We start from the raw sequence: 22,322 nt of genomic DNA, 5'->3' as shown, positions 1-22,322 counted from the left end.
GGGAGAATGACACAAAAAATAGATGGTAAGAGAAGAGGTGGTTAAGAATCTCTAAAACAAAATGTTGCTACCAGATCTATCCTGTCTTCATCTGAATTAAAGATAAGCAATTTGCATTCTAAGTTAGTCTAATTGTCAACCACATTAAACAAAATGACTGACAGCCAATTCTCTACCTCATCCTCACCCTAGTGTGGAGACCCCACTCTTAGAGAAATGATTAGAACTCTAAAGCTAAGGACCAGAACAAATGAAAAAGAGTCAGGACCTGAGAAGAAAAAGAATAAAATTAGTATGTCTTTCAGCTCAGGGAAACCTGCTGACATAGAGAATGCTTCTGTTTTCTTACAGAAATGCTGTCTTCGGTAGACAAAATTCAGTCACAATCAAGCTAATTGAATGCACAAATGTAATATTTTTCTGGGGCACCTCCAATTTAATGCTTGATGAAGTCATGTCATTGGCATGTATTTACAAAAGCTTTTCTTCATCCAGAAATGTCTGGTGAAATTGCTTACAGATGCTGAGATAGCAAATCACTCTTCTAATGTAATGAGAAAAGTCATCTCTATAAACTTTGCTTGCTCAAATGTAGTCACATAGAAGAAATCAGCCTGCAGGCTTTTTTCAATAAATAGAATGAACAATGAGAATTCAATGGCTATAATATGCTCTGCCTCATTGCTAAGAGACATTGGAAAATGTACTCTCTTAGTAGGACTTTCCTTTTGGTGGTTGATGGGAAAAAAGTCAAATAAACCAATTGTGAATAAGAAGCCAAAGTACTTCAGCAAAGGGAAGCCAGAGTTATCTGAAGACCAGAAATAAGCTTAAAAATCTTCTGTCTTTAGGTCATTTTTTCCCCTAATGAACTTGACCTCATAAGTGTCAGCAAGATTAGGGTATGGGAAGGGATGTTTTTAAAAGTTTGATCACAAATATGGAAAAGGGAGGGAGGGAGGGAAGAAGAGAAGGAAGGAAAGAAGGAAGGGAAAAAAGGAAGGAAGAGAAGGAGGGAAGGGAGAGAGGAAAGGAGGGAGGAAGGAAAGAGGGAAAGAATAAGAAATGAAGAAAGGGAGGAAGGGAAGGAGAGAAAGAGTGAAAGAGAGTTATTGCAAAGGAGGGGAAAGATGTATGAAACAGACAGGCAAATAGAAAAAATACAAAAAGGAAAAAACTCAAAATCCCTATTTATACAACTGACCCATAAGCACAACATCCCAACATCACAAAGTAAGAAGGTTATTTGGCCCCTTTCCAATTCCATATCCAGTTCCTAGAAATATATCCAAGCTTTATGATATCTTTGGTTTCAAGATTGTCCTTGATGTTCATTTATACTAGATCTTACATTAGGAAAAAATTTTGCAGGGGCTGGGGTGTTGCAGCTAACAATGTTTTGGCCTTCCTTAGTCATCACCCTTCATGGAAATGCTTTTTTTTTTTCTACTACACATTTCTCCATAGGATTACAGAATAGAGAAAGCAACAATGTTGGATAATCCCTTTCAAAAGGTTTTAATTCTGTTTAATTAGTTTTTAATTCTGTATTTGAAAGCAAAAGTGACAAGATAGCTTTTAAAGTAAAAATTCAGTTTATTTGTCTTTAGACAACACAGTACACAAAAAGCCAAGTGTTTCACATCAGAATTTCACTTCCATTCCTTTAGAATGTTCATTCCTTTGGCTAAGGAGAAAACTTGAGGAAAGGCAAGCAAAGAATACATGACTAAAAAAGTACAAGAAAGCAAATAACATCACCCTAATAAGGACTAATATGAGTTACTGTTAGTTGCAGGTTACCACAAGTTGATTTTCTAAAATTACAAGGGGGAGAGCAGAAAGCATTGTTTCTGGCTATTACAACTGCTTTGGTCATTTCTTTCCATGTGGCTTTTAGTCATCGCCTCCACACAGATACAGGAGTGCCTTCTGGTAGTCTCCTTTTGTGTCTTGCTACAATGTCATGAAAGAAAAGGAAAAGGAGATGTTAGGACACAATAAAGGGCCCACAGGATGCTTCAAACATGCCCTAGATTTAGGCCCTCCCCATCAAATTGCAAAAGCAAGCCCAGGAATCAGAGTGTATTTCAAACCCTAAGAGTATCTCAAATAATGGGATTCAGGGAAGTAGACATGTCACTAACTCTCTAATCTCTTCCCAAGTTCTAGTGAAAATTTTACAGAACCTCTAATGGAAGACCTGCATATACTATCCATCTCCAAATTATTTTGTGCTAATCCCTATTTTACAATTTTAAAAATTACTTAATCTTCCAGAATGAGCACCTACAAAGTTGGTCTCGGGATCACAAAGACACAGGGATATTATTCCTTTATATATTAAATTCCCACTCATAGTTAATGAGTGAGATATGTATTAATAATGAGATGTATATTGATTTGCCTTGGGAATAAAATATTCTAGTTGATTAAATATTCTGATTAATTGAGAATTGTCACAATGTTACGTGGTATTACAAATTTCCAAATGACTGGAAAATAACAAAATATACTTAAAATGAAATGTAATGAATCTATCTTTGATGATCCAGAAGGCATCTAAGGAGCTTGAAATGCCTCCAGGTCCATCACTATCTAAATCAGTTATCACTGTAAAGGATTATAATATAGCCAAATCTGTTAGCCTAACAGTATTATTCTTCAAGGTAGTTTGATTCTTCCATATTGTTTTTTCATATGTCCACAAAAGAAAATTGTCATCTGTCTAGTTCTCAATGAACTAGAATGGGGAGTATTCCCCTTCCCCCAAAAAATAACCTCTATTTTTATTTGCATTTTCAATGAAGCAAGTTTATAGTATTTTCTATGAGACCTTATCATGAAGAACTTTGAGACCCATAAAGAAAACTGTTCTTGTTTAAGAGAAGGAAAATGGAATTAATTAAAACAATTTCCTACAATGTAAAAGGTATAATGGCATTTCCCTGCTATCTTCCTTAGGTATCCCTTGAGACAATCCAGCAGAAAAAAGCTCTTAGCAAGCATACAAAGCAGGTCAAAAATACATGCTTCCAGACTTACCTGAATGAAGTAATACAGAGATTTTCCATACTTCCTCTTGAATTCAGATCTAATTTTCAACATGTCCACCTCACTGCGAGAGACCATGATCCTGATCAGGACTTTGTCACGGGTCCCCTTGCCCTACAGTCAAGTTTACATCAATTCAAAAAGTTACAATTCAATGAAAAATCATCAAAAAGCAATTTAAAAGAGTCTGCTTGCTCATAGAGGGTGCTAGGTCCCTTACCAAATTATGACAAATAATTTTACAAAGAAAAATGAGCTCCTTAGAAAATAATGCATTCCAGGCTTAAATGTATTCAAAAAACCAACTACATTCATTCATTGATTTGGGGGAAGGACAATTGAGGTTAAGTGACCTGCCTACTGAGCACCTAGATGTGATGTTATACAAAAAGAAACATAAAACATTGTCTTGAGGAGCTTACCCATTAATTAGTAGGGGAGAGAAAATATACACAAATACAAGTTATATGATGGGGTTTATGAGTAAAATCAACAGTAAGTGTTGGAGAAGTCCAGGAAAGGAACAAATCATTTCTGCATAAGGGATATTCTAAGGTGCTAAGGGAAAGCTTTAAGCAGAGATATGAGTGGATAAAAATTTCAGAAGATGGGGAGGATTCAGATATACAGAAATAGAAGTGGAGACAACTCAAGCTAAAAGACAGCAAAAGTATGAGAAAGCATTAGACAGACTAGGGAACAGTAAATAGACAAATAGAATGAAACAAAAATTTCATGCCCCATATGGGTGATCAATAAGCCTAAAAAGTTGGGGCCTCATGGTAGAGGACCTAGAACATCAAGATAAGGAATTTATACTTTATTCCATAAGCCATAGGGAGACATGAGACTAATGATCAACAGGCCACTTACTCTCTTTCAGTTTTTTGGTTAATTTTTTTAAAACAAATTCTATGCCAGTATTGTCAATTTCTTATTACTTGCATTTTGTTTGCTTTCTGGTTTTTTTTTGATCTGATTTTTATTGTGCAGCATGATAATTGTGGAAATATGTATAGAAGAACTGCATATGTTTAATATATTTGATTACTTGCTATCTAAAGGAGGGAGTGGGGGGAATGGAAGAGAAAGAAATTTGGAACACAAGGTTTTGCAAGGGTGAATGTTGAAAATTATCTATGCATATGGTTTGAAAATAAAAAGCTTTAATTAAAAAAAACAAATATCACACTCAAAATTTTTATACTATACCACTCAAAATTGGATAGCTATAGTTTGTATGACATATTCCAAACACATGAGAGTTATAAGGTCTGGATTCCTAGCTCTATCCAATGAGTTCCTTTTTTTATCAGAGGCATCATACTTCTTGAGAAATCACAGAAAAAACTTTGGTCAAGGAAAGTAGAGAGACCAAGTAGCACAAGTCTGAACTGAGTAACCAGTTGCTCTTACCTTCATGGAATCATAAAGTCGGTCAGCAAAATACAGAGGCTTGTTTTGAATGCACTGAACTGCAGAAAGAAGAAATTGTCAGTCTTTTGGTTCAACTGCCTATCTATCTACAAAACCTAAGAGTGAAATGGTCTTATCCCTGCTAAGTAAACTAGAAAGGATTATATTACAAAATAGGTTTGCTTTACTAAAATATATTTTAAAATAGAAATGTCTGATGGGAATCATAAAATTGTACATGCTTATCCCAAGACTGACACTAATCACCAAAGACACCTAAAAATCGGGGGATACAAATAATATATAGACAGTGAAAAAAATCTCTTTCAATAACAGGGTCTTCTTTTCTTTTACTATTATTCTTCCCTTTCCTTCTGCCCCTACCTCCAAGATTTCCAGTCCTACTATAACAAGTCTTGTTTAGTTTAATGTCCTTACATAATATCCATAAATTGAGATAATGAATATAAAAGTACTTTAATCAGTGGAAAGCACTACATATAATGTAAGGTGGTATGATAATGATGTTGATTATACAGAGCCACAATGAAGAAATCTTCTAAATCATAACTCTTTTTTCTTTCTTCAGTGTAAAAATCATTCACATTCAGAATAAGAACTTCCAATTATCCATCTAAATTGGAAGAGCTGATTAAGTACTAAGACTTTAGGACTGTTCCAGGAAAGGTAAAATGGCATGTAACATATGTTTGCTTACCCAGGTTGAGGAAAGCATTTTCGAGATCTCCTTTGACCTCCTTCTTGATACTCTCCAACATATCATAAGGGCTGTAGCTCTTGTACCTTTCAAATACTATAAAAAAGAGAAAAAGAATTAGATGAGCAGAAGCCTTCTGTCTGCTAAATCAAAATTATCAATCAATCACATCCTGGAGGCAGAGAAGTGGCACAGAGCATTTATTCAAAAAATATCAAGCACCTACTAAGTAGATGCTAAGCTGGGTTATGTGCTGGGGATATAAATACAAAAGCAAAGCCAGTTCTTGTCCCAAGGTGTTTACATTCAAGTGGGAAATAGAGGGAGAACTGAGCTAGCATCATGTCTCTGGATACTTACTAATGAATGGCCACTTTAGCTCTTGGAGTCCTAGGAAATTCTCTAACTTCAAGGGAATTACAGACATGCATTCATGAAGAGAGTTCCCATAGAGGGGACTCTATACTGATGAAATCACAGGTACAGATCCATGTAATTTATAATTTTAAAAGCCTGCTCACCCGTCTCTCTTCAGTTCGCTCTCTGAATTCAATGCACAGTAAAAGCAGTTAATTCAATATATGTAGGGAGGTGAAAGAGAACACTCACAGGATCACAAATTTAGGGCTACAAGATATTTCAGAAGCCAGTTAGTGCCAGCTCTCATTTTATAAATGAGAAGACAAGATTTCACTGAGGTTAAGTAACTTGCCCAAATTTACACAACTAGTAAAGATCAGGTACTGGATTTAAACCAGATGTTCCAAGGTTCAAATTTCAGTCCTTTATCCACTCAGACATGCTGCTTCTCTTTGATAATGTCTGGCCAATGTGTTTTCTTATATTTATTTTTAGTGCAAAAATTTATGATTTAAATACTGAATGTTTTATTTTTTTGTTGAGGCAACTGGGGTTAAGTGACTTGCCCAGGGTTACACAGCCAGGAAGTGTGAAGTGTCTGAGGGTAAATTTGAACACTCAGGTCCTTCTGACTTCAGGGATGGTGCTCTATTCACTGCACCAACCTAGTTATCCCTGAATGTTTTATTCAAGGTGCTAAAAAATGGAAAAGTTGGAAGAAGAAAAGAAAAAAAGGCCAAAGTAGCTTTTAACATCTAATATATTTTTGGATGGAAAAGGCCAAAAAGTGGTGGGGCCAGTGGGAATGCATGCTAGCTGCCTAATAAGTGCTTGATGATTGACTGACGGGAATGAGTGAGCAGAAGAACCTTGCCCCCCAAATCCTGCCTCACCACAGCCCTCCCCCAAAATTGCATGAGCCTCAAGGACAAAATCTTAACTTGACTCTTATGTTAGAAAAGATGGGCACAATACCTTTCTGGAGGTGGCACACACTCCTCTCAGTCATAATACTGATCCATTTAGGGACATCAGTTCCCTTCCTCTTCACTCCTGCATCATAGAGTTCCTATACGTATAATCAAAGCAGATTTAACTCATCTCACCAGGCAAAACATCATAATAACAATACAGACTTTACATTTTTAAAAGTCCTCAAAGAGCAAAATCAGAAGAAAACCTTATGATACAAACCCAAATAAAAACTTATGACTTCTATTAGTGGGTTGGAGTAGAAGAATGGTAAAAAGGAAAGAGAAAAAGAGGGGGGAAAGAAAGAAAGGAGGGAGGGACAGAGGGAAGAAAGAGGGAGGGAAGGAATGAAAAACAGAAAGGAGAGAGAGAAGGGTGAAAAAAAGGAGAGAGGGAAGAAATATAGATCATTTATGAACTGAGAACATCATAACACAATCTACCTGAATAACTACAACAAAACACAATACTCTATTACTATTTTTTAAAGCCTGTAACTCTTCACTCTCCAACCTTCTCAAGAGTAATTTATGTCATATATTTAATTTCAAAGTAAAAGTGAACTTCTGTTGTGTTTAGAGGATTCTTAGATCTGCTTCAAAATAAGGGTAATATTCACTAGAAAAAAATCGGCACTAGTCCCAACTTCTTCGTCAACTCCTTATTAGGAGTAGCCTCATCTCCCAATATTAAGTGCCTAACTTACATATAGCATTTTGAAAACCTGAAATACTATATAAATGCTAGCTATTGTTATTATTATTACATGAGTCTTTGTCTGCATCAAATATACTTTAATAAGGCATGCCTAGCAAAAAAAAATGTTTGTAGTGTTACTTACCCGAGCATCTTGGTCAATGAGTTCATAATCAATCACAGAGCCATCCTCTGCTCTTTTACCCTATTCAAAAAATCACATATGAAATATATAAATACATATAATTGTAATACAAATTAGAATGTTTAAAACTAGCCCTCCCCATTATATTATAATCTCTTTGATGACAGAGACTATCCACTTTTCATTTCTGAAACCCCAAAGGCTTATCACCATGCCAATTCCAGCAAACAGACTTTTCAGAAACTTTCAAAAGCTGCCTATGAAATAGTAAAGGGGTCCTGATTTGCAAATATGAAGAAATCACAAATCTATGACATATTTAAGTATCCTCAGGATCTAACACATATTAGCAGAAAAATAAATATATGGGAATTAGAATGGGATATGTGTTAGATTCTAAAAGATGGAGAGAACAAGAAGGAAGAGCAAGATAAAGTAGGTCTGAGCATGTAATCATGCTGACATTCCCATAAGTAACATTTGGAACTAGATCTGTAATTTTAATACAACCAGGAATCTATACTGCAATCTATCATCTCAAAGGATTTCCTGAGACACTGAGGAATTGAAGTAACTTGCCCAGGAATATATAACCACCATATGCAGGAGACATGAACCTGTCTTTCTGTCCACCAAGCTATACTGCTTCTCAATATACTGTGTAGAATAATAAATGTTGGAAAACTGGGATTAGATAAGATGGATGAGATCAGACTGATAAAAAAGGAGGGAAAGAAAAACTCTGATTTTGTAGATTTTCGTTTCGTTTAGATTGGTTCTGAAGGTTCTTGAGCAGAAGCATAATATGACAAAAGTAACATTTGAGAAAGATCAGTTTGATATAGAGGATGAAGTGTAGATAGGAGATGAGAAGCAGAAAGCTTGGCTTGGAGGCTGTGAGGAGGTGATAAGGATTCCTGGTAGGGACTAAAAAGCAGAGCACTAATCATTTCATTCTGATGGTCCCAGGGAAACTAACTTCAATTCCTTCTCCTGTTCCTAGGCTTTTAAATTGCATTCTCAACACAATTCAGGCTTATAGGTGATAATACTTTGCATTTCAACAATGCCTTGTACTTGCATTTTCAAACTGATTTACAACAACCAACAACACCAGGCACAGGACCACATGTGTAAATCCTCCAAGCCGTGTCTGGTCATTCCTTTCTCTCCTAAGGAATGAGTTCAGGTGAACCCGATGAGAGTGTACAACCTTGTGAGGGGGCTCTAGGAGCCCACCTGGAGAGAGGCAAAATGACCTTCCTAAAGTCACCCAAACAAGGTCTGGCAAAGCCCAGCTGGGCCTCGGGAGTTACTTATTCCCCTTCTGTTCCCCAAGTCCACTAACCCAGGCTGTTTCTCAGGATAAGAAATCCTATTATATGAAAATGACAACTCTGCAGTGACAGTATAAACCTACTGTCAGGAAAGCAGCAGGCCCTGGAGGATTTAGTTAATTCACTCCCAGTCACGAAATGAGGCATGGGTCTGGCCAAGGGAGTTAGAAAAACAAGGGCAGAGAAATATGCTGAAAGAAACTAACCTTTGCCAGGGCAACCATCAATTTGCGGAAGTCACCAGATGTGTCCGAAATAATGTCCTTCTCCAACTCCGTCTTGTACACTTGAAAAGAAAGTCAATAGTTTTTACATTTCCTGCCTCCTTGTCTCCCCCCTCCACTGACCTCTGTTGTTCTGGCTGATGCTGAGGCTTTGACAATCCCAACTTAACCAGGATAATGAACATATCACATACATCAGCACCCCTGCCCCTAAATCAATACCCAATTATTAATTCTGGAGTCAGGACTGGTTTGTCACTTTTAAAGGGCTAAAGGGGTTGGATCAAATTTAAAATCAATAAGTTTACTTCTAAACAGTCAAGCTTGAATTATCTGTGACATGGAAAGCTAGATCACCTCAGCAACTAGAATTTCCATATACCACAAAAACATTATTTCATTCAAATTTAAAGTTCCTCTCCATAAAATTATTTTTTGGGGGCAGAGTTAAGTGACTTGGCCAGGGTTAAACAGTGGTGTCTGAGGCCAGATCTGAACCCAGGGCCTCTTACTTCAGGGCCAGTGTCACCCAGTTGACCCCACCTAATCTTTAATACTAACAGAGCAAGGGATAGGGACTATGATTTTTTCAGTATTGTGAACTCCTGGATGAGAGTTCTCTCTACCCACACAGGCTGGCCCTTTCTCCATAACTTTTGTTGTTACGTTGTTCAGTCATTTTCAGCCATGTCCAATTCTCCACGACACTGATAGAGTTTGAGGGCAAATTTTAACTCGGGTGCTCCTGACTGCAGATTCAGCATGTTATCTCTGAAGCACCTTGATGACTCACATACTTAGAATTTTGCTCAGAGCACTGCTGAAAAGTTCAGTAACTTGTTCATGGAACCAATGTATATCAAAGGCAGATCTTGAATCCAGATCTTCCTAGTTGTGAAGCTAATATTCATTATGCCCTGCTGGCTCTGATACAGCTACTGATAAAAAATGCAAAATTAATTAATTTTTGCTTTATCTAATTTCCCTTCTGCCTACCCTTTGGATACGCAGAGAAAAGTCCAAAAGTCAGAAGTGAGGCAGAAGCAAAGTGCTTAGATAATTTTAAAAACAAAACTAGTATTTTGAAAAAACTCTCCCTAGCATAATCAAAGGCACAGGCCATTCAGCAAGACTTTATTCTGGCCATCTCACTGTCCCACTTTTCCATTATATATTCAGGAAGATTGAGCTGAAGGGCTTAACTTAATTATAGAAACAGAGCTCACTTACTTTCTCTGTAGACTTTGTTAATTTCATAGAGTTCCTGATTTGTCCGTGAACAGATAATCTCAATGAGGGAATCTTCATCAGTACCCAAGCCCTATAATAGCAAGATCAGAATTAGGAAACCACCGAGATTTAAGCATTAAGAGTCATGCAGTTACTTCTATCTCCTTCGGTAGACATACTTGTGAATCACATGGCACCTGCAGAGACTCTAGTACCTCACCTCCCCAATCTTTTTTTTCTGTCTTTCTAAGAAAGAATCTGGACAATTTTCTTCAGATAGTCACGTTTATTCCCCATCTCTTAAAAATATTTTTCAGGCATTTTATGCAAAAGAAACATAGGTAATGCTATGGTATCAGCTTCTTAGATTCAAATAAACTTTTATACCAGAAAAAGGGGCATAATAAAACAAGCTTTAAATGAAAAATTGGATGAATGTTAAAAATGTTATACCTGCATTGCCTCTTCCCTTTAATTATTATGCACTCTTCAGGCACTTTAGAGGAGCAAAAGGAAATAATGAAGTGTCAAATAAAGCTAGACACCAACATTTTATTAAGGAGTAAGAATTGGAAAGATGATGTATTCAAATTTAATACATACACTTTTGATTTAGCCAGACTGGTTGAAAGGACATGATGAAACATGTATTTCAAAGCCTGCTTTGTGATCAAAGTCAAGATTTAATAATCAGGTCCTTGAATACTTGCCATTCTATGAAGCTAAAGTAAAACTGAATATAGAAATATTGCTTTGAACTACACAGAATGAGTACTGTTGAAAATGTAAATCAATTATAAGGTGTTAATACAATAAGAAAATTACTTATCCACATGAAAAGAGTGTCAGTTATTAATTAAACTCTATTAGAGTTCAGCTGCCCCCCAGATATGCTCAAGTACCATATGCTAAGCCTTGGGCAACTGGTCAATGGTTAATTTTAAATTTTGAATTTCACCAGCTAACACCTCTACTTCCAGGATTTCAAGATGTCTTATTAAGACTGTGATAACTGATAAAGCAACAACTTCCTCCCTAAAATTCTATGCCAACTGAAAGAGTAATATGTAAGCAGCCATTTATCTTTCACAAAACATCCTTACTTCTACACAAATGAGTGATGAAAAATGAGGATCAAGTAACTCAGGACACATATTTGGATAGCATCTTTTCATTTTCAAAGTTGACAGAAATGTGGACTGAAACAATGAAGCCTTTTACCACTGTAAATATGCTCTGTCTTAAGGTTGAGAGAAAAGCAAGGACCTTAGAAGGTACTTGTTTGTCTCTCTTATTTGGACTTAACCTGTGCAACCTCTGAACTTTCAAGGTTGAAATGTTTCTGGAACACCAATAGAGTTTATGTGTCTTGGGCTAACTTGGAATACTTCAAAAACTAAATAACAGTTTGAACTTTTCACAAGGGTTCATAAGGTTTTCACAATTCCTACTGTGGGGGCAATATTGATAGTGACACACCGGGGATATTGTTACTTCCAGAAGGCAAAGTAGAGAGTTCTCAAAGGTGATAAAGCCAACATTGTCATTTCAAATTTCATACTTTTCAATGTAGGGCTCAGCCACAATCACCAAAGAAAGAGCTGGAAAAGGGTCAAAGATTTTTCACTCAGTGTTACTTTTCATTGGCCTTCAATCTTTGAGAGATTACAAAATGACTGAAAGTCACTCTAAGAGGTCCTGAGTCCTGTTCCAGCCACTAGTGTCTAGTTCCCAACACGGCAAAGTATAAGCATCAGCAAATGAATTCATGATGAAAAGATTTAGTATGAACCAGCCAAATGTGTTGATGGTAAGAAAAACCCTCCATACGGCTACATCTTCTGTTCCTCTGTGTTTTTCCTGGCTCAAATTTCAGACATGATATTTATCAAGAAGAATCAATTAAATCTTGTTGAAATTTTACTCCTTTAAGACATTCTGATGGATCTTAGATTAATTAGAAAATGTAGATGGTAATAAAAAGAGAAGGGAGTGTCTAGAGAAAAGAAGGGAGAGGAGAATGAGAAGAGGAAGGAAATGAGTGAAAGATAAAGGTAGAGAGGAATAGAAGAGAGAGAAAGCAAAAGGACAGAAAGTGAGAGGAGGGGGGATAAGGGAAAGAATGAAAGGGGAAAAAACATGAAAAGAGGGAGGGAAAGCAGGAGGGAGATGCCTGAGCTGAGTTTCAACATTGTAAGGAAAAATGAATTTAATAATTAGATATTTATAGAACTGATTTTTTTTTAGACTCTAGTTCTCAAGAAATACATCTTCGCTAGGCAGGCTAACTCATATTCCAGTTTACTCTCCTGAGAAAAGAACTGAACTATGACATTGGTCACAACTCTGGTGACAGGCCTGCAGGTTGTCCTCTTGGCAATTCAGGAATATTAAAAGCCCAACAAAAGCAGTAAAGCACAGAATAAAATGAGAAATAGGTTTTTTGTTGAATTGTACAAGTTATATCTACTTACAGCAGCAGAGGGCAGCATTTGATTACCCAAATACCTTGTGGTTGGCCAGACTGTATGTCATATACACACTAAATATATATATATATACACACACATACACATACATATATATACCTAAGGATATATATGTATATAATACACATATTGTAATAATAATATTTTTATTAAGTAAGTTATAATGGTTTTTGGTAAAATTCCTGGTCAAGCTTCTAATAATTATTTACTAATAGACAATAGAAAGTAGTTGGCTATGAGTTGCATCCAACTGGAGGAGAGGAAATGAATGATGATGACATCATAATAACAATATAATAAACAAGTTACATTTATATAGTGCTAACTATGTTCCAGGCACTGTGATGAGAACTTTATAATTATTATCTCATTTGATAGGATACATATAATACATTTTATGTGAAAATTTTCCCAGAAATTTACAAAGATTTTCTTTGCTCAAGAAAAAAGAAAAAGAAAAAGAAAAAGATAATTCAAGCCATTGTGCATCCTTGACCTGAAAACTCTATCCACAGAAGTACCAGTGGCTCCCTATTGCCCCTATTTTAAAGTAAAAACTCTTCTTTGGCATTTAGAACTCTTCTCCTCCAGCCTTACTACATGTTTCCACATACACCAAGTCTAAGCCAAACTGGCCTATTTTCTTCATACAGAACATTTCATCTCCAGTCTCCATGACTCTGCCCTTGCTGTTTTCCATGCCTGGCTTTAATCCTTCCTGATCTTTATATCTTAAGAAATCATAACTTTCTTCAAAATTCTGTTCAAGATTCTGAATCTCATCATGTTATGCCTTCTTCCCAGCAAATATTTTGTGCTTATTCTGTTTTCATTTGTATTTTGCTATCTATGCTGTTTCCCACTAGCAGAATATAAATTTTTCCTGCTTGCCACTTTAAAAAATTTCACAGAATGAACATATAAATGAAGAAATGAACAAATTTAGAAGAATCCTTATTCCCATTCTATTCCTAGATTCTTCTGTCAAATAAAATATAATCCAGCTCAAGTTATATGTCCTCACTAAGGTCTCAGTTTGAAAATGAGGGATTCCATATAGATTAGCTCTAAAATATCTTCTAATTTTAAAATTCTCTATTTTAATTTTTTTTCACTAGCAGGGAAGTAGATATAGAGAATCTATGAAATAGTAAGGAAGAATTTTTTTTAGCCTCAGTGAGGACCTCCTATGTGTTTAACTTTTACTTTAAAAGCACAAAACATTTCTTAAAGGAGGAAGTGTAATCAAGGAAGTAGTTTTCCAAATGGTACAGCAATTGCCCAGGTGCCAAGCAGTAGCAGCTGGTAACTGACTTCTCAGCATCATGAAATTTCTTTAGAGTTTAAAAAAGGAATTGAAATATTTTTGGTACAAATCCCAGGCCCTATATCTTCAGTTCATTCAAGAAAAAAAGGTTCCAAATGGGAGAATTCAACAAAACTGAAAAATCACCTAATTACACTAAGGAAGGGGGGAAAAAGCAATTCCCAATATTAATGGTAGACTTTGATTTAGATTAAATCTGCTTGTTTACCTTCATGGAAGCTTTCAGCTCCGAAGCATCATATTGAGCAGGTGTCTTCAAAAGGCCCAAAATCACTGTTTCCAGGTGGCCAGATAAGGCAGATTTCAGTGCTGATGCAAGTTCCTTTTTTGGGAAGAAGAGGGGAGGAACTTAAGTTAGTAGCAAGCATTGCTTTTCAAACATATGATTAAAAGAATGGTAAGATGAATTCATTTTAAGGCAGTTTATTACCTCTAGATGAAACACACAAACATATTTTATAATATCACAACTATTCTGAGGGGTCATAGCTAGGGATATTTATTTTCCACTTCTTTCGTCTTCCTTTCAAGATAGGTAGATGCTAGAAATCCAAAGACCAGACAGACCCTTCTTTTGCAAAAGTTTCTCAAAATCCAATGGGGAAAGTGTAAAGAGAATTAGAGTAGATAATGCACTATTTCCCTTCTTGTCAGTAAAGGGATGAGAAAAATTGTATTTCATTCTTGAAAGCTGTAAAGACATCACTGTAGTCTCATGACTTCCTAAGATTCAAGCATCTTTGCTAAGCAGGAGGCTACTTAGATTAGAAAATCCCTATATAATATAGGTTTCTACTCCAGGTCTATGGTCCTATGAAACCATAAAAATTTGTCAATGGATCTTTTCTCTGAGACCTATTCATCTTAAAGACAAAAGGAGATACGATGAAGTCCATTTCACATTCTTTTATTCCTTACATGGGGAGTCTTAGCTGTACCTACAAAGAGATGCCAGGTACCTAACACCCACCACTCATTCACTTGAAGCAGCCCAGAACCACAGCTATGCTAGAATCACACTTGGCTCTTTGCTCTCTATGCCCCAAAGTCAGCAAAAGCAGTTTTTCCTTGAGACCACATTAGATGGTAGGTACCCATTGAAACAATTGCCTAATAAGAAAAGAATCAAAATCAAGAAGGCTCTTGCTTCTGAATAAACTGGAGAGTTACAAAACAGAGTTCCCGGCAATGAAGAGCAATCCCTCCGCTCTTCTATAAGGATGCAAAGGCTATGGATAAAAGATGCCCCTTTTTTAGACTGGGTCTTATGGAGGAGCTTAATTGCAGAGGAAAGCTATTTCTGGTAGATAGCTTAGAGTAATAAAGAAAGACAAAGATGTTGGCACTATTTGACTAAAAACTTCAAACAAGTTAGCTTCTTTCAATGAGTCTCTCCCTTCCTTTCTTCTCTCCTACCTATACCTTAGTCCTTTCAACAGCATTCAACAGAACACTTAGAAATTACTTTGTCCCACCTCTGATCAAAGCCTTTCATTTTACAGAGGCTCATGTGTACATACAGATGTATATAAAGAACTCCAGGGCCAGATTTCCAATCAGATAACTTGAAAAATTCCGAGAAAAGCCTTCCTGAGTTATTTGTCCAACCTCACACAGATAGTAAGAGATAGAAACTAGGATTTCAACCTAGGTTCTCTCACTCCAAATTGAGTATTCTTTCAAATGTGCCATATGCAAATCAGTGCATAAGAAGCAAATTATCACTATTTGAAAGATTATTGTTTGCTTTCAAATACCAAAGTCTTTTAATTGGGATAGTCTCCTCTAGGGAATGATAAAACTGAGATTTAGACAACATTTTCTCTCTACTCTCTTCCCATACTATCCTCCCCTGTTTTTGCCTGCCACTGTCTATACTTCTGGTACTACAGATATATTTATTAATTCTGTCACCTTTACAAGAAAAGGACAGAGAAGCATTCTCACAGAAGTCTCTCCACATTGTAGGAGCCTTTCTTTTTTTCTCTTGATTTGATACTAATTTGATACAGTATGGTTTTGTTCCCACTATCTACTCCCTCCAGAAATTGTTTCAAAGTGTTTATTATCCTTTTCATCAGAGATGAAAAGTTTCCTCAGCAAAGAGAAAGGGATTTGGGAGGGGGAGGGAGACAGACAAAGCTGTCTCTGTAGCAGGAAGCAAATATAACTCACAGGTCTCTAAAAGACTGGAAAATAATCCTACAATGATCAAGTAGGTCTGCCCATCCTAGTACTAAGAGAAACTAAGAATCAATGTAACTGTGAGTGTTGCTATTAGTAAGCTCCCCCTATACATAGCGACATCTCTGAGGTCATTGAGTATATTTAATTATCTACAATGGTAAGGTGATTCCACTAGAGGGTCTTGCAGCTGTAACTCTAAGACCTCATCACACTTTCCTCCAAGCTAAGTTAAAGCTGCTTTTTTCAGCAGTTATGTAATTGGAAATTTGGACCTACAGTTGACATGCATACACCCCAAGAAAGGGATACAGCTTAAGATGTCATGTTTCAGAATAACATTCCAAAGGTGACAGCCTAAGAGAGCAATACAAGGACATTTTCTGAAGAGAGATTCTCTCCTTTAAGGGAGACACAGTTCTACCTGCTCACAGATCCCTTCAGGGAACAAGAGAAAGAAAACATGCACCTAGACTCTACCAAGGTAGATTAATAAAAGCTTAGCTCCAGAGGAATTGTAATGCTTAGAAGATGAAGTTCCCCTGTTTATGTTACTTTCAACTACTCCAGGAAGAGGGAACATTATCAAGACTTGGCTACTTCCCAAAGATGTCTTATAGTCACATCAGTCCCACATCAGATCTATGGAGTCCCAGACACTTTATTTCCCTTGCATCCAGACAGAGATTCCTTTGTTTCATTTAGACCACTGTTAGGAATGAAAACCTGCCTGGGAGAAGTCAAGGGTGAGCTGCAGGAAGCTGCATTTACTACCCTGCCCAAGAATAAATCAGGTTCTCTAAATAACAAGAAGTAAAAAATAAAACATTAAAAATAAAAACTGCCAAACTACAACAAAGTAAAAGGCGAATAAGCACTTGGTTATTTCAAAACCACAGACAAAAATATACAAAACACCTTAACCAGAGGTTGTGTGTGTGTCCTTGTGGATCTCTTTTAAAAGCACCCTGGGTGCTTTGGTTAGTTCTAGGTAGTTTAATGGAAAAGAAATAACTTAGTAGGTCTTTTTTAGGAACAAAATGCCATTTTGAGGCTCAATAAGATGGCATGGTATGCTGGGAAGAGCACTGCCTTTGGAATCTGAGGTGCCTGGCTCAAATTTTAATTCCATCATTTATTATCCATGTGCTCCTTAATAAATCATTTAACTTCTTTTTTATCTCAGTTTCCTCATTTGTAAAATGACTCTAAGGTCCCTTTCAGCTCTAAGATCTACCATATAATTCTACTCAAGAAAGACCCGCTAAATTCTATCCCTCCAAGCAAAAATTGTATAAATCCTTTCTCCCCAAGCATTAGAAATTCTGTTTTTCATTTAGGAGGGAAATAAGGTTTCTACTAATGAATCCTAAAATCCTTTAGGATTTGCTTAGAAGATTCTAATAACATAAAAGAAGGAATAAAACATTGTTTCCAAGTTCTACTGCCTTGGACAAACTATAATCCAACAACAATCTTATGTGATCTCTTGGTTTGAAACTGAGGGAGATCCAAAACTCTTCTCAAGAAAAGTAATCCCATGTTATCCAAACTCCTACAATAAAAACACAAAATCTTTAATACCTTTTTGGTCCTTCTCTGATAAGCGAAGGCAATGTCCTGCCTCTGTTCATTGCTGCGATTTGTCAGAATGTTGACAATGGTAACTTCATCGACCCCTGTAGAAAAACACAAGTTGGTCAGTGCATAATGCAGAGTTGTCTCATCTAGAAAATTTCAAATTGAGTTTTCTAATGAAAATATCATTACTATTTGGTTATCTGAACATCAAGACAATATTTGTTCTTTATCTTCCATGTATTTCCTTGTCCAATCCACCCCCTTTATGTTCTCATCTTTTCTGATAGCCTCAAACTTCACATCTACAGACACAGTTTAATTACTCATGGGGAGAAACATTTTACTCGTAAATTGCTTTCTGGAATCATCAGTAGGAGGTGTATTTGTAAGGCTCCAGCAGTCGGACCGAACAAGAAAGATGCAGTGGCATTTTAAATGAAGATCGCCAAATTACCACTTAACAGTGAGATTAATAGAATAGTAGCTTCAAGTTGTATTAATGGAGACAATTATTTATATTTATTACAGGTTTATAGCTATAGAAGCAGCTAGGTATAATTTCTATAATTATAACAACTGTTATGACAAATGACTCTTAGATTCGATATGGCAGTTGTATTTTAATAGCATAATTGATTATTAAAATCACACTTAGTGAAGACTAAATTGTTTTGTGAGGGAAATAAATGTTCTACTGCTTTTAATCTTCAATAGGCAATTTTAATAATCAATTTAAAACTTTATTAAAAAGAATAAGTGTTTTAATCTAAATTGAATCTAAATTGGGAGTTCTGAAGTGCTACCAAAATATTTTAGTACCTATTTTAATTGGAACATGTGTATTTACAAAGATAAGCAATGCCTCCTAGCATCTGAGAGCTTCCAATTTTATATAATGAGAAATGCCACCAAGATGCCATTAACTTTAAGAACACAGGAACTCAAGAATTCAAAAAGTAAAAGACCTTTCTTGACTAAATATGGACTTGCTTCATATAAAAAGGAAGGGACAGATGAACAATCTTTGCCATGACTTGCCCTGTCTGCCATATAGTTGTGCAAACCACAGGTGAGTTGAAATGATGATGTCAAATGGCACATAATTACATAAAACAAGATCTAACTCAAAACAGTTTTCTCTAAAGTAGGTAATAAGACAAATCCATTGGCCAAAATTTTATTGGTTTTGGCCAAAGGCCATTTATTTCAAGAGTCACAGAGCAAAGAGAAGGTACAATGTGATCTTTAAAATAAATTATAAAGTTCAGAAAGAACAAAAATAGAATAAGCTAGAGAGTGTAAAAATGGCACAGTAACATTTCAGAGTAAGTTTCATAAAAGGATTCATCAGAACAATATATCACTATATTATTTTTATTATAGTGTCTCAAATTAGCTCTTATTTTTCAAGTAGCCAGAACAAAGAGATTTTTAAAACTGCATCTTTGTCACTTCTCTACTCTTGGAGGAGTAGGGGACTCTGCATAGGAAATGTTCTATGTATTATTGCACACAGTCCCCATGTTGATTTTGCTCAGCTCTTTTTGCTTTGTTCAAAGGTAGATTTTAGGAAGGAAGGCTGGGACTATAAAGTGAAATGCTTATGAGAGTAAAACCAAAAACATTAAAAACATTAATAAAAGTTGTTGAAGATTTTTTTAATCCTATCATCTGTAAGGATGCTATTACAGACTATTTCCTGATTATTTTGATAATTAAGTGTACCTAAATTATTCAAGGAAAAAAGTTCACTGGACTAAAAAAATCCAGGTAGCAATCACAATTCCTCATGGGTTTTTTTTAAAGGGGGGGAGCACTGAACCCAATTGTTTCAGCCCAGTCAGAGGATTACATACATGTTACAAAAACATTCAGTTATAGAGACAGTTCCTCCCCATTCCCCTTACCCCCTTCCCAGAAAGTAGTATCAGGTAGTTCATCCACATGGTTATCCAGAGATAAGTAATGAAAAATCTTTGGAAGTTGGAACATGAGAAAGTCACCAAGAGTCATCACTCAAGGCTGTTTACATAGACTGCACTTTCTACAGCAGTCTGTCAAGGGAAGAGGGGTAGCCTTTGCCTGAATCCCTCCAGCTGAACAATGAGACCTGAAAGGAAGGATTCACAGCTGAACTAATTCTCCCAGTTGCAGTCCATAGTAAGCAACATGAACTTCCCATTTTCAGAAATGCGGACTGGTCCAGATCTTGCTTTTTCTTCTTTAGCTTCTCATTATTGATCAATGGTCAGAATTCAATATCTCAGTGGGTCAACCTACTAAAACACCACCCGAGGTTCATCAGCAACAACTATAGTCTGAAACAATCTAAATACATTTTCCTTAAATTATTTACCAAGCAAACGGCCTGCTGAGATGCAGCATCTGACACACTGGGACAGTTTACAAGGGAACAATATGATCCATTACCTAAATGCTAATGTCACTGACTACAAAGACAATTAAATAGATTCTATTTCTGCAAAGAGAAGCTCCCAGGGCACTTGGCCTTGCATCAGCTTTTTCTCAAGCATGTTCATTGTCTGCATGTTTTAAATTGAACTGGAATGGGGAAAAAAATGGAGGTAGCAGACTGCTAAGTTTGATTCATTTAGAGTAGAGACTCATTCTTTCATAGAAGAACCAAATATGCACATGGCTGCCTGTGCAACATAACCATCTTATCTTCAGTGACCTGCTGCTTCCTTTCCACTTGCCATCCATAATTTGTGAGGCAGCTTATTCCTGTGGAAAATTATTTGGAACAGGTTGAAGTTGTGAGGGTCTTCTGATGGCTCATCATTTCAGCCCAGGATGTACGTGAAGAATGCAAAACAGAACACACTTTTTTTTCCCCCTGCAGATCATCATGTTCATTTTCAACAGTGCTGAGTGAGGGCCAAGTTAATAGCAGACACTGGGAAGAGCTTCTATCTTGATATGATCTACACCCATCTAATTCCAAATGTTCATGGAAAATGTGGGCATAGAATCACCAAACAGAATAAGGTTTTATAGAAGAATATTGGTTTAGATCAGTAAGAGATGTCAAAGGCCAACTGATCCAACACTCGTTTTACAGTGGAGAATGTTAAGGTCCAAACAGGATAAAGGATATAACCAAGATCACATAAGTTATGTAGTACAATGGGAAAACAACAACAGAGGACCTAGGTTTAATTCCTTCCTCTCCATTTCATCATTGGCAAATGAGCAGGATGGACAAGCTCAAATAAGATAATATTTGTGAAATAGTTAGCATAGTGCCTTGTATACAGTAGACACTCATTTTCTCTCCCTCCCTTACTTAATAGCCTTGGATATATAGATCTATATAACAGAGCTTAGATTTCAACTTAGGGTATCTAAAATCAAACCTAGTCAGGGTTCTTTCTATTGTCACGTGCCAAATCTAGGGCAGAACAGCTTGTCAGAGTGGACAAAGTGCTGGATTAGAAAGCATAAAGACCTAGATTCAAATCCAATCTCAGATGCTTCTTAGCTGAGGCTAAGCAAGTCATCAAACACTACATATCTCAAGCAATTCCCTGGAACTTATCTAACTAGGTCATGCATCTATCTATGTTGGAGAATGTTACTACACTGACAAAATCATGAACTGATATGATACTTTAATTTTCCCAGCAACTATGTAATGAAAGGTAGTGGGTGTGTTATTGTCCCCATTTAAAAGGAAAGGAAACCGAGGCTCAGAAAAGAGAAGGGAGTTGACCTTATGAAAATTGATTTTCATTCCCTAATAATTCAACTTCCAAGGAAACCTCTTCAGTTCTTAATCAGATTTCAGAATAGTTTCTTGCTGTACTGTGTGCCAAGGCCATATCTGGAGCTTATTAAAATGGAGGGAAGAGAGAAGCTTGGAGAAAAGACCCCAGGCTGAATTAATATACATCATTTGGAAATTCAGATCAATGTGTTTTTGTAGTAGCAAAGAACTAAAAACAAGGCTGATATAAGGAAATGGCTAAAAAAATTATAGTACATGATGAATGAAATAAAATTATTAAACAATAAGAAAAAATAAATTTGGAGAGCTTGGAAAACCATAGAAAAATATATGAATTAATATACAGTGACATAAACAGAAGCAAAAAAAAAAACAATATATACCATGATTACAACAATGTAAATGGAAAACAAGCTAGCAAATAAAAAACCCCAAATGTTGTAAAACTGCAAAGACTGAGATTATCCCCTTAGAAAAGATGAAAAATCAGGATTCTCCCTTATTCCTCCCTTCTTTGTAGAGGTAAAAAAATACAAGGTGCAGGACATTACATTTACTGTCAGACTTCATTGAAATGTTGGGTTAGTTTTACCAAACTGTTTTTGGGTTTTTTTTTTGCCTTTTTTTAATTTATTGGAGCAAGAGACAATCACTTAGGAAGAGGGGGAGAAGAATATATTTGGAAATTAAGGTGATATAAAAACAAGAGATATTGATAAAATTAATTTCATATATATATATATATATATATATATATATATACACAAACATATATTCATTAACAATCCATTTTTCATTTGCTTCTCATGAACATAAATTCCTAGTACAGACAGATTTCAAG

At 36.1% G+C, this 22,322-nt stretch overlaps 1 protein-coding gene across 2 annotated transcripts in view; it reads right to left on the bottom strand.

Moving 5' to 3' along the window:
- Positions 1-1,576: 1,576 nt before the first annotated feature.
- ANXA2 (annexin A2) overlaps positions 1,577-22,322 on the bottom strand; it is a 57,167-nt gene continuing 36,421 nt past the window's right edge. The window contains exons 4-13 of one of the 2 annotated variants that reach the window (XM_074294943.1): positions 17,737-17,831; positions 14,177-14,290; positions 10,153-10,243; positions 8,905-8,984; positions 7,362-7,421; positions 6,490-6,617; positions 5,189-5,331; positions 4,471-4,529; positions 3,046-3,168; positions 1,577-1,956 (exon numbers count right to left, since the gene is read on the bottom strand). In XM_074294943.1, the coding sequence (XP_074151044.1) occupies positions 1,897-1,956; positions 3,046-3,168; positions 4,471-4,529; positions 5,189-5,331; positions 6,490-6,617; positions 7,362-7,421; positions 8,905-8,984; positions 10,153-10,243; positions 14,177-14,290; positions 17,737-17,831 (953 nt within the window). In that variant the 3' untranslated portion in view covers positions 1,577-1,896. The remainder of the gene's footprint in view (positions 1,957-3,045; positions 3,169-4,470; positions 4,530-5,188; positions 5,332-6,489; positions 6,618-7,361; positions 7,422-8,904; positions 8,985-10,152; positions 10,244-14,176; positions 14,291-17,736; positions 17,832-22,322) is intronic. The other variant, XM_074294944.1, reaches the window with a different exon arrangement.

The sequence above is a fragment of the Sminthopsis crassicaudata genome, chromosome 2 (genome assembly GCF_048593235.1).
Source record: "Sminthopsis crassicaudata isolate SCR6 chromosome 2, ASM4859323v1, whole genome shotgun sequence".
Lineage (NCBI taxonomy): Eukaryota > Metazoa > Chordata > Mammalia > Dasyuromorphia > Dasyuridae > Sminthopsis > Sminthopsis crassicaudata.
Note: the sequence above shows the minus strand (reverse complement) of the source record. Positions and strands in the feature narration are given on the sequence as shown.